At 54.0% G+C, this 14,084-nt stretch overlaps 1 protein-coding gene across 7 annotated transcripts in view; it reads left to right on the top strand.

Moving 5' to 3' along the window:
• The first annotated feature begins 1,130 nt into the window (after nt 1-1,130).
• Nucleotides 1,131-14,084, top strand: part of IQSEC1 (IQ motif and Sec7 domain ArfGEF 1) — a 285,226-nt gene continuing 272,272 nt past the window's right edge. For 3 of the 7 annotated variants that reach the window (XM_050979508.1, XM_050979506.1, XM_050979505.1), the window contains exon 1: nt 2,114-2,461. In XM_050979508.1, coding sequence (XP_050835465.1) covers nt 2,196-2,461 — 266 coding nt within the window. In that variant the 5' untranslated portion in view covers nt 2,114-2,195. Of the gene's footprint in view, nt 1,192-2,111; nt 2,462-14,084 lie in introns of those variants that run through there. The other 4 variants (XM_050979503.1, XM_030228193.2, XM_050979504.1 and 1 more) reach the window with 4 other exon arrangements.

The following is a 14,084-nucleotide window of genomic DNA, read 5'->3' as shown; positions in this document are numbered from 1 at the left end:
GCGGCTCCTGCCTCCCTAGCAGGGCTCATGGGTCCTGTGAACTCGGGAATTTCTGCCCAAAAAGGGGCGCTTCAAACAGATCTCGCTGCAGGAGCTGTGCTGCTCCACTTCCACTGCTGTGAAACGCTTAATAAGCTTTTATTGTCTGCACATCCTTTAATAAGTTTTGAGTGTCTTACTTTGCAGTTTATTTTGCATATAAGAAGCAAGTTCACTTTATTTATTGATTTAACCCCTGACAAATACTCTGGCTGCCTGCTACTGTGCAGGTTGCCTCAGTGAGATACCGTGATAGGCATTTCTTTCCACACAGAGCAGAGCAAACTGTACCTTAGCAAATACATTCTGAACGAACAGTATTAGGGAAAGAAATATTTTTAAGAATTCTAAAGAGAAATACTAATAAAGTTCCTGGGAAGGAGGCTTGGTCTCTTCAGGGAGCAGCTAAAGACGTGTCTGTGAAGTCAGGATCCCCACCAGGACTGGAAATTAGTCTTTCGTGCTTCAGTCACCTCGGCAGTCACAGCAGCCCTTTGTGCACTCGTGTCAGAGCAAAAGTAAGTTTTGCCAGGCAGTTATTTCTGCCTGCAGCCCGAGTGGCCCTGGGAGCTGCCAGACGGGTCTGGCTGTGGCTGCAGCCTCCCCTCACGCCCCTTTTCCCCTGGTGACTGCGGGAGGCAGGGGACAGGGACAGCAGCTGGAACCGCCAGCCTGTGCTTGGGAGCTTCGTTCGCAGCCCTGCCGGGCACCGAAGAGTTCGAGACGAAGCCCGCAGCTCCCCGGGAGCGGAGCCCCTCGCCCTGCGGCACCGGCCGCGCTCCTGAAGCAAAGGCGCGTCCTGGCAGAGGGGAGGAAGAGCAGACTCCACCACGAAGGGTCGGGGCGTCAGTGACAGCAGAACAACCCCTCTAAGAAAATTTTATTAACTGTAAATTTGAAAGTGGAAAAATGGAGAGAAGAGTTAGAAAAATTAGGGAAAAAAAAAAAAGGGAGACATGAAGAGGAAGGGAGGAGAAGACCACGTCTTCAGCTTCCTATCTTCTTCCTGCAGTATCTCCCCGTTTCCCTTTCCTACTCCCGGTTCTCACAAGCATTCCCAACACACACTTGGGATGATACAGGATCCAAAACCTCAGCAACTTTTCTTGGCTTGATGCAGCCTTAGCGGGAAGCAGCGTTCCACCAACAGAGGTTTTAACGCCAGGGCTGCTGATGGGAGAGGCGGAGGGCTCTGCTACCTGACTTGGGGCGTGCTGCTGGGGCGCCCGGCTCGGGGGGCCACCCCCGCTGCCACCCCCGCCACGGGAGCCCGCTCCCCATCTGTGGCGGGGACAGCCCCGGTCCCGCAGGCCGGGTCCCCGCCCGCCTCCGCGCACAGCGCGCTGCTCCCCGCGCCGCCCCGGGGCCCCGCTCCTGAGAGCGCTTCCGCACCTCTCCCGGGGCTCTCCCGCCGCGGGGAACGGGGCCGAAGCAGCGCCAGGATAGGGCGCGGGGATGGGATGCGGGGATGGGATGTGGGGATGGGATACAGGGATGAGATGTGGGGATGGGATACAGGGATGAGATGTGGGGATGGGATACAGGGATGAGATGTGGGGATGGGATACGGGAATGGGATGCGGGGATGGGATGCAGAGCTGGGATGAAGAGCTGGGGATGCGGTGCGCGGATGGGGCGCTCGCCGAGCCCCCGCCGGCCCCCCGGAGGAGCGGCTGCCGTTACTTAAGCGCATCCCGGCGGCGGCGGGGGAGGCGGGGAGCGGCGGGCCCGGCGCAGGGACGGCCCGCGCCCGTGCCCATGCCCGGCTCCGAGCGCAGCGGGGGCGCGGGTGCTGCCAGGCGACGGGCGAGCCCGGCTGCGGCGCGGGCAGGGCGGGACGGGCGCGGGGACAGCGCCGTGCGCCCGCGCACCGGGGCCCGGGCGGCTCCGGGCGGCTCCGGCAGCGGCTCCGGCAGCGGCTCCGGCTCCCCCGGCCGGCGGCCCTGCCCTCGCTCGGCGGCGGGGGCCGAGCGGCAACAATGGCGGCGCGGGGCCGCCGCCCGCCCGGGCAGCCGCGGCTCTAGGAGGGGACGCGCGGGGCCGCGGGGCGCCGCTCCCCGCCGGGCTATTTATTCCTCCCCTCTCGCTTAAGTTGCCAGCGGAGCGCGCTGGCCGGCGCCTGCTCCCCCCCCGCTCCGCGGAGGTGCGGGGCGGCCATGGAGAGCCCCGCCGAGAACCCCAGCAAGGCGGCCGAGTACCTGAAGGAGCTGAACAAGATTATCGAGACGCAGCAGGAGCTGCTGGAGAAGCAGAAGCGGAGGATAGACGAGCTGGAGCAGCAAGTGGCCAAGTTGTACCACGAAAACGCCTGCCTGCAGGACGAGCATCACCGGCACCTGGCCACATGCCGGCTCCAGCAGGGCGTCCCCCCCGCGCCCCCGGGGGTGCTGAGCGCCATCCAGGAGAACGCCAGGCACGAGAAGTAAGCGCTGTCCGCCTTTCTTTGCCCCTTTTTCGCGCAGGGGGTTTCCCTAGCGGTGTTTCCCTTCCCTTTCCCCTGCCGCCTTCGGCCGCCCGAGGCTGGCAGCAGCGGGACTCCCTGCGGGGTGTGCCCCGGGGCGAGCCCGGGGCGGCTCGGGGGACAGCGATGGGCTGCGGAGGGGTGGCCCCAGCCTCGGTGCTCGTGTCTCACTCGCTCCCTGGCCGGGGTCCCGGGGGGTTTCGAGCCGGGGCTCCCCGGCTGCCCCGCCGGCCGTGCCCACGGCAGTCCCTGCGGCCGCCACCGCCCGCGGCGCTCGGGGGATGCCCCGGGCAGAGCCGCGGTCGCGGGGCGCTGGGAGCAGCGGGGCGAGCCCTGCCCTTCTCCCCGGAGCGCGTTCGGTGCCGGTCCGAGCGCCGCGGGGAGCGGGGGTACCCGGCGTGGGGAGCCGCTCGCCCCCGGGGAGATGCCCCGCGGCGCTGCCGAGGAGCGGCCCTTGGCTCCGGCCGCTATCGAAAGTGACCCGGCCAGGGGTCAGTAAACATTGGCCGCTCGCCACCGGCGGGCTGGCCCGGGCCAGCGCCAGCTCGCCCCGTTCGGGCCGCCTTCGCTCCCGGCCGCCGCATCTATGCCAGCCTCTCTAAGCTGTAATTAATCGTCTGCGTTTCCCCAGCGCTGCGAAAGCCGCTTAGTTGCGCGGTTCCGAAGCAGCAGGGATTTGGGAATAGCAAGAACTGCGGTCGGCGCTTTCCCGGCGCGTTTTTACTTCTGGAAAAGTATTTAAGGCTTGGCTTTCCCGGAGTGGAGTGGGAAAAGCATGCATGGGATTACGAGCCCACTTCGCTGCTTGACACAGCACAATGGGCTGATTGTGATCCGCTGCGCTCAAATTCCTCCGGTTTATAAATACAGACGCGGCGGCTCCCGGCCGCCGCCAGCCCCGGGATGCGGATACGGCATCGCCTGAGCGAGGGCGAGCCCCGCACCGTGCAGGGTGCCCGTCCCGCTGCGGGAGGCGCCGCTCGCTCGCTCGGGAGCTGCCGGGGCCCGGGGCAGCGGCTCGGGCAGCTCCGCTGGGCTCGGCAGCATCGCCCTCCGGAGAGCGGTGTCGGGCAGGGATGTCCCGGGAGCTCCCGCCGGCACGGTGGAAGTGCTGCTGCCGCCGCTGCTGCGCTCCGAGTCGGCGGTGCTGGCGCTCAGAAGCAGCGTTTGCTCAGTGTTGCTGTGGAGGCTTCAGAAGGGTCGCTGGTCCCTCAGTGTCCCCTTTGCCTGCTCCTGCTCCCAAGCCTTGCCCCTGGCCAGGGGAGCGGACTGGGAAGGGAAGTGGCTCTGCCTCCCCAGCGCCCTTCTTGCTGTCAGTGATAACAGGGCTTCTTTTCCTGTGATGCTGGGGTAATCACTTTAGTCTTTTTTATAAACAGAGATGTCTCTCTGAAAGTAAATAGCTCCTTTAATAAACTGGAGAGCATGCTGTCATTTATCAGTCAATCAATCAATCCCTTAAGGAGAAAGAGGTGTTTCCAGAAAACATGGAATATTTACACTAATCCTATCCTGTGCCTCCATGTCCAGTACCCGAGGATTTTTGTGGCTGTGCTTGTAGTACAAGATGTCAACTCAGCTATCTTGTCCCATTTGTCTCTTGTAAACGACATTACCAAAAATTGTACAAATGGCTTGCCTTGTTTGATAATATTTCTCCTCTGCAGCCCAGGACTCATTTGCAGAGCCCTCCTTGGGCAGGCAGCTCTGGGCACTCGGAGGCTTTTAAGTCTCTTAAGTGGATTTGATGCTGGGATCAGAATTAATCTGGGATATTTATGGCAGAGTTGTATTGCTTTGAGGCATAGCCTGGGGGCTTAGTGGGGAGCTGGGAGCCAGCCCTGTGCATCTGGCCGGGCCCTTGGCCCACGTGCCTCCCTGGGGAGCCACAGCCTCAGGGCCACCTTCAGCTGAACAGTCCTGTTGTCCCCTCTCCTCCCCCAAAATTGTTCTCCCGGGAGAGGGAGCCCCTTCTTCTCTGCAGGTGGCCCTGCCTGGGTGCCTGTGTCACATCCGTGGGCCTGGCACAGGGGCTGTGGCTGCTGAGGCCCCACGCTGTCCAGAGCAGGGGCAGGAGCCACTCATGGCATCCCTTTATTCTCTGGCTAGATGCAAAAGATGGAGGAAGTCTCCAGCTTGGAAAATAGAAACTAATGCCCTTGTTTTAAAGGCTTCTCCCAGTCCCACTGTTCTCTCAGCTTCCCAGCAGCCCAACCTGCAGGTTCCAGGGGTCTGGAGCTCTGCTCTCAGGAGCTCAGCCTCAGTTTCCTCTGACCTAATTGTCTCATTCACCTTGGGGATGTGTGGGTGGGCATGAGGATCCCTTGTTTGCTAAGTTCAGAGTCAGGTGCCAGTGATGCTGAAATGGTCAGTGACCACTGCTCCTCCTGACACTTTTGTACTTCAAAGCTAAAAATAATGGAATACTTTCTAAAGGAAATCAGGCTTCTCTTAGTCAAATATCAAGGCATTTAGAAATTGTCTTGTACCTTGACTTGAGCAACTTTTCTAAACTGCTTAGACTCCTGTCCTGCAGCAGCTCCACCTGTGTGAGGAGGCTGTGGCTCCCTGACAGGGCTCCTATGTTGCCAGATGTGCTTAACTTGCATAAAAGGAAGCATGGAAAAGTTACGTGAGATGATATGGCTATGGTTGGGTCTTAATGAAAGATAGTAAAGAAACCTGACGACCTAAACAACAAAATTCCCACAAGTCCTAAAAGTTTTCAGTTCTTACAATGGAAGGAATATACAGGTGAAGGCTGCTGAAATAATTTGGAAAAGCTGTTGTAGTTATAGAAATTCTGTAGCTTGTGAGGAGGGGAACTGTTAATGAGCCCTGAGATAGACTTCTGGAAGAAAGAAACTCAGTCCAATACTATAAATAAATAAATAAATAAAAATATATTTTTATATATATTTATATATATAAAATATAAATATAAATAAATTTATTTATTTTTAATAGAAAATATAAATTTATTTATTTATTTATTTCTATACATAATATATAAAAATAAGCTGGTGTATGCACTTCCAGAAAATCCCAGAGTGGGAAAAAGTTTCTTTTGTGCCATTTGCTGATGGAAGAAGGGAGGGAGGAGCAGTGGGCTGGGTGAGCAGGTGCAGGTGTGCTGCTTATCCTACAAGGACAGACCAAAAACGGTTTGGGGGCAGTCTCACAAATTTTACAATGATTTGCTGAGAGCAAATCAACATTAAAATGCACCGGTGGAAATGAGAAATGTTGGTAAGGAGGCTTTGTTAGACATGATGAATCAGCATGAGGAAGATAACAATAGGTGTTTAACTCATTAAGGTGTTTAACTCTGAGTTGCATAGGACTAATTTTAAATGAATCCATTTCATTTAATGTTTGAGAAGCAGCAAGAGCCTCTAGGGCTCAGCTCCTCAGTGTAATTCAATAATGCACTTTTTTTTTGGGTGTAAACCCAAATGCACTGCATTTTCTCACATCTCTACGAGGATAGATTTGTGTGCTGAGAACTCAACACTTGCCCCTCTCAGCTTAGGGAGGGATGTTTGTGCTTACCCTAATCAAGTTAAAAACTGCTGTTTTTCCACGGAGAAGGTGCCTGGTGAGAGGAGAGCAGGAGGCAGAGCAGAGCTGTCTGCTAAGACAGAACAGTCTGAAGGAAGGGGCTGCGTTTGCAGCTCAGTCTGACTTCTGCACCTGGCCTGGCTGATTTATTTTTAAATGAATCTGGGGCTGGTTTTGTTCTCTGGGCCATGGCAGCCCCGGATTGGAGTTGTGAGATACCCCCAGAGTGTCTGGGAGACGATGGGGTCCCGAGGTGTGCTGGGAGCAGCTGAAGTTGTTGCTCTGGCGACAGTCACATGTGAAGGCTCCTTGTGCCCTACATAAGCCAGCTTGTGACTTGGCCTGTGGCTGAGCTGCCCTGCACAGCCTCAGCAGCAGGGCAGACATTGCATTAGTGTAGAGACCAGCTTGTTTTCTCTCCATCCAGAGATGTCCTTTGCTGAGACAGGCTGTGGGAATGACGTAAATCCCATCTCCCTCCCGCGCGGCGCTCGAGCAGCAGCGCGTTTGTGTTTGTGTGCTCCAGTGGAGGTACCCAGCGGCTGCTCCAGCAGCCTTCTGCTTGGGCAGCTTCTGCCTTCCCTGCCTCCTTGGCAGCAGGGATGGAGATGAAGCGCTGCTGCTGGCTCCTGTTTCTCCAGCAGCTGCTGGGGAAGTGTGGTTTGTGGCTGGAAGTCTGCAGTGCCAGGGCAGTTCTTACCAGGGGGGCACCCCTGTGTGTTTGTCTGGCTCAGCTGGTGAGGAATGCATCCATCTGGGAAGCACAGGCTCTGTCCAGGGTGAGCAGGTTATTCCTGCAGGGTGCTCTGTGTCCTGTCAGCCCTATAGCAGGCAGGGATGGTGTGATTCCAGCTTCGGGCAGAAACTTGCACCTTCAAATAACTTAAAAGAACCCTGTTTGCTTCATTTTCAATCCATAACTGGAACAGTGGGACTGCTGAGCCCTGAGTGTGAGGGTTTCATGCTGAAGGGAGTGCTTTTCCTTTTGAAGCCCTCATTTTGGGGTCATTATTGTGATTTGGACAGCAGCACAGGAGTGAGCATCCCTTAGAACAGGCATTTGTGGTGCTGGCAGGCTGCAGGAAATCAGTAGTGTGAGGATGTGTAAGAAGATGTGAACTTGCTAAGTAAATTCAGCTAAATTATTTTGGATCTCTGAAATATTGGCAAATTCTGGTACTTAATATCTGCTAAACATTAAGCTAAATGATAACACGTAAAGACAAATTCGTTTGCAAGCTGATGTGTGCTGTATAATCAATAAACCAAGGCAGGGAGGGGGTGCCAGGAGCACAGGGATGACAGAGCAGAGTTCTGGTTATCAATAAAGTTCCTGGGAAGTCAGAGGGGTAGGGAGAATATGGTCCAGAAAAAGAACAGCAGAAATAGAGTGTTGTTTTGGGAGAGAAAAACCAGTGTAGCAGAAAGTAACTCATACTGTAACACAATAGCTTTAAAGATGGTTTTGAAACTTGAAGTAAACTTGTCCCGTTTAGAGCAGGGCAGTGCCAAAGAATTACCAGGACTCACTGGATGTGGAATCCTGCTCTGAGGAAGCTTTTTGTTGTGCTGACACAGAGCACAGCTTTTGAGCCTCCCAACTTTGCAGTTGTGTTCTGAACTTTAAGAACAAAGTGCATTTTTGTGCTCCTTGCTGCTTTGATGGCCTTCCTTATGAATTCACTCTCGAGGAAACTGAAAAGCACTTCCAGAGATGCCCTTCTGGAAAAAATGTGGAAATGTGCATGGGTGCTGGGGCCTGGTGAGCCCCTGAGAGCTGGTGTGATTTCTCAGGGCCACGTCTGAACCTCCTCCCTTCCCTCTCTCCCAAGCCCTCCCTCCAGGCCAGCCTGGATCTGCTGCTCTGTGCACACACAGATGTGGAGCTCCAGCAGGGCACTGCTGGCTGTGCCCACCCAAGGAGGGCAAGGGAAGGCCTCTCCTGCTCTGTAGTGCCAGTCTCTGCTGGGTTTTACCAGAAACCACAGAGCCAGAGGAGCAGGAAGGCCCTGGGGAAGGAGGCTCTCCCTGCAGCACCTCAGTCTGTCCTTGGCCCCTCAAAACTTGGCAGGTTTGGGATGGTGCATCAGGAAATGTTTTTGGGGTCAGCCCTAAAAGTCAGCATTGCTTCTGAGCTTCTTGCTGGGTGAGGGATGCTGAGCTTTGTCCACTCCAAGTGACAAACCTTGGGGAGCAGCTGAAGAGCAGACATGCACATTTCTCAACCTGCAGCCTCCTTGCCCTGGTTGTTTGCTTAGGAGGACAAGACTCCTCCAGTCCTTAGGGAAAGTGTGTTCTGGCAAAAAAAAAATCAGTTGCAGCTCTTTTGAAAACCTGAAGCAAAATACAGCACGCCCCAAAAAGTGTCTTCAGAAAGAGCTGATTTGAGGGCAGATCACAGAAGCTCTGAAAAAAAAAGAGCCAGGCATTTCAAGGTGTTTTCCTACAGCATACTGATAGAGGACTAAATTATTAACACTGAAATAGTAAATTCTTAATTCCTCCTTGCCAGCAGCATCTCAAAAAGCTTCATGTGCTTTTTTAGACCCAGCAGAAGAAGTTGGCTGTTGATGTGCTGGTCAGTGGTGCTGAGCTGAGCCCAGAGAGGATGCAGAGGCTGTGCCTTCCTCCAGGGATTTCTGAAGGGCAGCAGGAGCAGCCCCTGCTTGACACTGCTCACTTTGGTGGCTGTGCTGTGCTGCAGACCCACAGAGCATCACAGTGCACTGAATGTCCCCAGAGTTCATGGCTCAGCTGGGATCACAGCCCCCAGTCTGGGCAGAGCTGCCCCAGTTTGGGGGCTCAGCTGGGGTTGCCCTCCCCAGTCTGGGCAGAGCTGCCCCAGAGCAGGGAGCCTGTACCAGGGGGTTTGTTCCATGTGCTCTGCCCCAGGCTCCTGCGTGCAGGTGCAGGGAGGTCATGCCATGCCAGGCCAGGCCCCAAGGAGGTGTGTGGGAAGCTGCTTAGGTAAGTGGATTTTGCAGGTCAGATGTAATTCCTGATGTGCAGCCTACACTTGCATTATTCTAATTTGATCCCATCATTCCGACTCAGGCCCTCTCTATTATGTTAATTGCACCTTTTTTTGGTGTGTTTTGCAGCCTGCAGATACTTTCAGGCTGTACCTGCCAGCACTCCTGCCTTTCATCTTAGCTCAGCGAGCCCATGAATGAGGTTGTCATAATTCCTTTCTGCCTGTGTCCCTGCCTAATTGCACTGTTTTTCTCAGCAGAATTGTAGAATTGGAACTGGAGACAGCTCCAGAGCGGGCTCTGGTGCAGCAGAGCAATGTGGTTTGAAGAGATGGATGTGATGGTGTATCCTGCTGGCTGCTGGGTACCTGTCCCTGGGCAGCTCTTTCCCCACATTCCTTGCTAGAAATTCCTCTCCAGATCCTTCACAGCATTTCCTAAAACACTGGAATTCTCAGCTGTTGTAACTACTGTGCTACAGTGGGAGATGCTGGTTTTGCTGCCCAGAAATGTGGGTAGGAATTGCTGTTAATGGTCATTGCCATTGAGGACAGTAGCAGGAGGTGTCTCTCAGTCCCTCCTGCTGCCCTGTTCTCTGCCCTTGGCACAAGGAGCCGGGGGACTGATGGCTCTTTTACAGCTGGGCAAGTCAAAGTTAATGATCTTCTCCTAATAGGTTGCTCAGCTGGGCTGAGAAATGGTTGTGTTGAGCAGCACACTTGAGACAAGCCTCTAAAAATCCTGGGTGCCCTCCTGGCTCTAAACCAACTTGTTTGAGTTTAATGATGTTGTTTGTGTGGTTTGTGGCAGGAAAAACTAACAATGTTAAAATCAGAGAATGAATCCCAGGCTGGTTTGCGTTGGAAGGGACCATAAATCATCCCATGACAGGGACACCTCCCACTGTCCCAGGCTGCTCCAAGCCCTGTCCAGCCTGGCTTTGGGCACTGCCAGGGATCCAGGGGCAGCCACAGCTGCTCTGGGCACCCTGTGCCAGGGCCTGTTTACTCTCACAGGCAGGAATTCCCTCTTAATATCCCATCCATCCCTGCCCTCTGGCAGTGGGAGCCATTCCCTGGGTCCTGTCCCTCCACCCCTTGTCCCCAGTCCCTCTCCAGCTCTCCTGGAGCCCCTTCAGGCCCTGCAAGGGGCTCTGAGCTCTCCCTGAATCCTTCGTCTCTCCGGGTGAGCACCCCCAGCTCTTCCAGCCTGGCTCCAGAGCTGAGTCTGCTCCAAAGTGGCCAAAATATTTGAAGAGGGTGAAGCACTGCAGAACAGAGCAGTTTTCCCAGCAGAACCTGAATCCCCGACTGGCAGGTTTTACTCCCGGCTGTTGGGTCCTGTTGGGTGTGGAGCTGTGACCCTGGGGGAGCCTCCATCCCTCCCCATTCCTGTCTGCATCCCCATCCTGTCCCCATCCCCATCCCTGTCCCCATTCTGATCCTGTCCCCATTCCCATCCTGGTCCCCATCCCGGTCCCCATCCCTCCCCATCTCCATCCCTCCCCCATCCCCATCCCTCCCCATCCCTCCCCATCTCCATCCCTCCCCCATCCCCATCCCGGTCCCCATCCCTCCCCATCTCCATCCCTCCCCCATCCCCATCCCGGTCCCCATCCCTCCCCATCTCTGTCCCGGTCCCTATCCCAGTCCCCATCCCGCTCCCGGGCCGTGCTCCCTCTGCTGGCTCCGCTCTCCCTGCTCAGCTGCAGAGGCACATCTGGAGCGTGGGACTGTTTCCAATGGCAACGCCTCCGCTCCTTTGCGTCTCCCCAGACGGCGGAAGGGCTGCTGCGAGCGCAGCTGAAGATTCATGAGCGAAGTTTTGTCTTGAAGTGCCGAGGGAAACTTTCTTTTCAAGTGGTGCCGTTTTAGAACGTTCGCAGGAAAGGAATTATTCTGCTGCGAGGTGTCTGAGTGGAGTGAGTGCTACTGCTGTGCTAGATAAGAAAAATGCTGCTATGAGTAGCTCTTTATAGCGACTGATTGAAATATAATATACATTATTTGCATGTTAATAAGATTTCTAGTCAGACTTCCCCAGCAAACACAAGTGGAGACAAAGGCATGCATGTCATACATCTGTAACTACAGCACAGCAATTCAGATTTACTAAGTGTGAATTCATTCTGTGATGAGGCAAAGAAAGCAGCAGGGGAAGGTGGGGAAGCAATCTCCTGGCCTTCTGCAGGGTTTGGATGCAGCTGGCAGTTGATGTTTGTCAGGGTTTTCCATCTTTGCTGGATTTCTCCTGGCTCACAGTGACTGCAGGTGACTTGGGAGCTTTAATTGCTCCTTTTGGGCATGGAACATGGAGCTGTGGGTGAGCACAGGGAGATTGTCCTCAGGGATTCTGTTGGGGAATCTGAAGCCCTGGTGGAGTTAAATCTGGCCAGGGACATCAAGAACAACAAGTAAACTTCTACAGGAATGTCAGTGATAAAGGGAAGGGTCGGGAAAACATGGGCCCTGTGCAGAAGGAAACACACCTGGTGACCTGGAGGGGGCTGAGGCCACCCAGCTCTTGTGTAAGCAAAGAATCACCTGTCTGAAGTTGGGACTGCATCTCAACCACCAGAGTTGGTAATCACTGAGTTGCTGAGACACAGCTGTGAGTGGTACCTTCACTAGGGAGGTGGCAGTGGGACCTGAGTGCCTGCAGGTGAGTGTCACAGGAGGAGCTGCTGGGAGCTCAGTGCTCAGGGGAACGCTGGGGCTGGGCAGAGCTGAGCAGCACGTTTGGGTCAGCAGAGCTCAGTGCCTTGCTGGGGCCGGGTACAGGTAAGAAATGGGACACTTTAATGTGAGTAAATCCTTTAATGTGAGGTGGGCACAACCTCTCTGTGCTTGACTGGTCCAGGTTGCCTCAGTTTCAGAGGTTCACTGAAGCAACATTTTCTTTTTCTGTGAATGTGATGGTTCTCTGCTGACACGTGGGGAATATAAAATCTTGTTTGTTTGTCTTCTGTGTGCTATTAATGGTCCTGGAAATACAGCAAAATGTCAGGGATGCATGTGAGTCATTCCAGACAAATGATTGGCTTCCAGTTCAGATCCCATCAATCTGTAGCCTTGATCTCTTGGTATGGTTTTCTGAATTTAGAAAGTTATATTTCACTAGAATTAAGGTGATTTTTTGGTTTTTTGACAAATGATAAGAAAGCAAACCCACTTGTAATGGATTGTGGTAGATAACAATATTCTCCTAGCATGGTTTCTTGGCAGGACAGGCAGGGCACTGAGCATTTGGGTGTACCCAGAGCTGTTGCAGGTGTTGTTTGCCAGGTCTGCTCTGGGGATGCTCTGCTCAGTGCTGTGCTGGAGCTGGTGCTCAGAGCAGGGAATTGAAGGGGAAGGTCCATTGGCAGTGCAGGGATGTGAGCTGCCCTGAGTCCCGTGCCCAGGGCAGGCTGCAGGTGGGATTCCCTTCCTGTGGTGCAGCTGGGACCTTGTGCTGTGCTGGCTTTGGAGGGACCTTGGGGGATTGCAGAGCCCTGAGCCATCCTTCTTCTCCATCCTTCCTGCTCACCTGGGCCTTCACCTTCCTTCTGCCAGGGAATTCAGAGCAGGAGCTGGCTCAGAAACATTCTGCTTGGTGCTCCTTTGTTCCCCTCATGGCTGCCTTGGGAGGCAGGCAGGTGTTCCTCTGGAAATTTAAGCATTGTTGTTCAAACCCAAAGCACTCTGACAGATCATTATTTTAAATTCTTGGCTCCCAGGATCCAGTGGCACCATGACCTGGGGTGTGTGTGCTCTGTGTGCCCTGTGTTTTAGGCTGCCTTTCTCCAGCTTGTGCTGTGGTGTCCTTTGAGAGCAGGTTGGGCTGTTTGTGTGGAAAGTCCTTGTAGTGACAGCAAAGAGGGAACTCACAGTTGTAGGAATATCCCCTGGGGGCTTTATTTGCTGCTGGGAGTTCTGATTAATGGCTCTGTGTTGTGGAGAATAGGTGTATTTTGACTTTTCCTTGCATTCCATCTTTCTGTGCAGCCCACGGCAGAAGAAGAATTCAATTTTGTTTCAAGCTGGAGAAGCTGAGTGCACTCCAAAGAACATTGCTTTGGTCTGTTCATCCTGCCTGGCTCTCTGCTTCACCCAGGCAGGACTGTGGATGGGCATTCTCAAACCCTCAGTGTGACTCCTGGTAAAATTCACTGCTAAAATCAAACCTCTGTCCTGATCTTTTTAAAGGCAGAAATAGCCTCTGTCCTCTTGTATCTCAATTCATGCTCATTTCCTGGTGTGCAACACCACAGAGGTGAGCAGCCTCTCCTTACAGGAAGTAAAGTGGGGATGTCTGACCCTTCCCATGGCTCCTTCCTGCAGGATTTTCCTCTTCATTTAGCACAGCCTTTCCTGGTGCTGATCTCCCTGATGGAGACCCAAAGAGTGAGGGCCTGCTGTGCAAGGGGGGGCTGGGATCTAATGCAAATGAACCAGCTTTGAATAAGGAAAAAAAATCTATGTTCAGCTTTCAGGCTTGGTTCTATTTGAAGCTTTTAATTGAGTCCACCACTTCTTGAGTGCTTGGGGTTGTCAAGGGCTGGGAGAATGACTTTGCCTTTCAGGAAGGGAGGAAGCTCACTTTATTTCAGGCTTGCTGAGGTTGTGACACCAGTGCTCTACAGAGTTAGTGCTGACATGGAGCACTCCCCCTGCCCAGTGGGCTGTGTTTGGGCTGTGCCAGGCAAGTGTTTGGAGATGAAAGTGCCAGGCGTGGAAGGGAGGAGCATCAGGAGTGAAGGAGCTTACCTGTGACCTTTTTTCACAATGGCTTGGGAGGAAAACTTTGAAGGCAGTGATCTGAGACTGTGCATGGAATTCAATAGGTGCTCCTGGCTTGTGTTGCAAGGGAATTCTAAAAGGCTGATAAAAACTACTTCACATAAGGTAGGAGAAACCTCTTGAATCAAAGGTCAAGAGATCTTCCTGCTCATATTTATTTCAAGTGGCATGCAGCTTGCCAGGCCCATGCCAGGCTCCTGTGACCATGTCCTGCTGTAGATGGAGCTCACCTTAGTGCTGGTTTAATATTTAATCAGAGCCTGGTGTGCA

This window comes from Serinus canaria, chromosome 12 (genome assembly GCF_022539315.1).
Source record: "Serinus canaria isolate serCan28SL12 chromosome 12, serCan2020, whole genome shotgun sequence".
Taxonomy (NCBI): domain Eukaryota; kingdom Metazoa; phylum Chordata; class Aves; order Passeriformes; family Fringillidae; genus Serinus; species Serinus canaria.
This window is presented reverse-complemented; position numbering and strand designations above follow the sequence as displayed.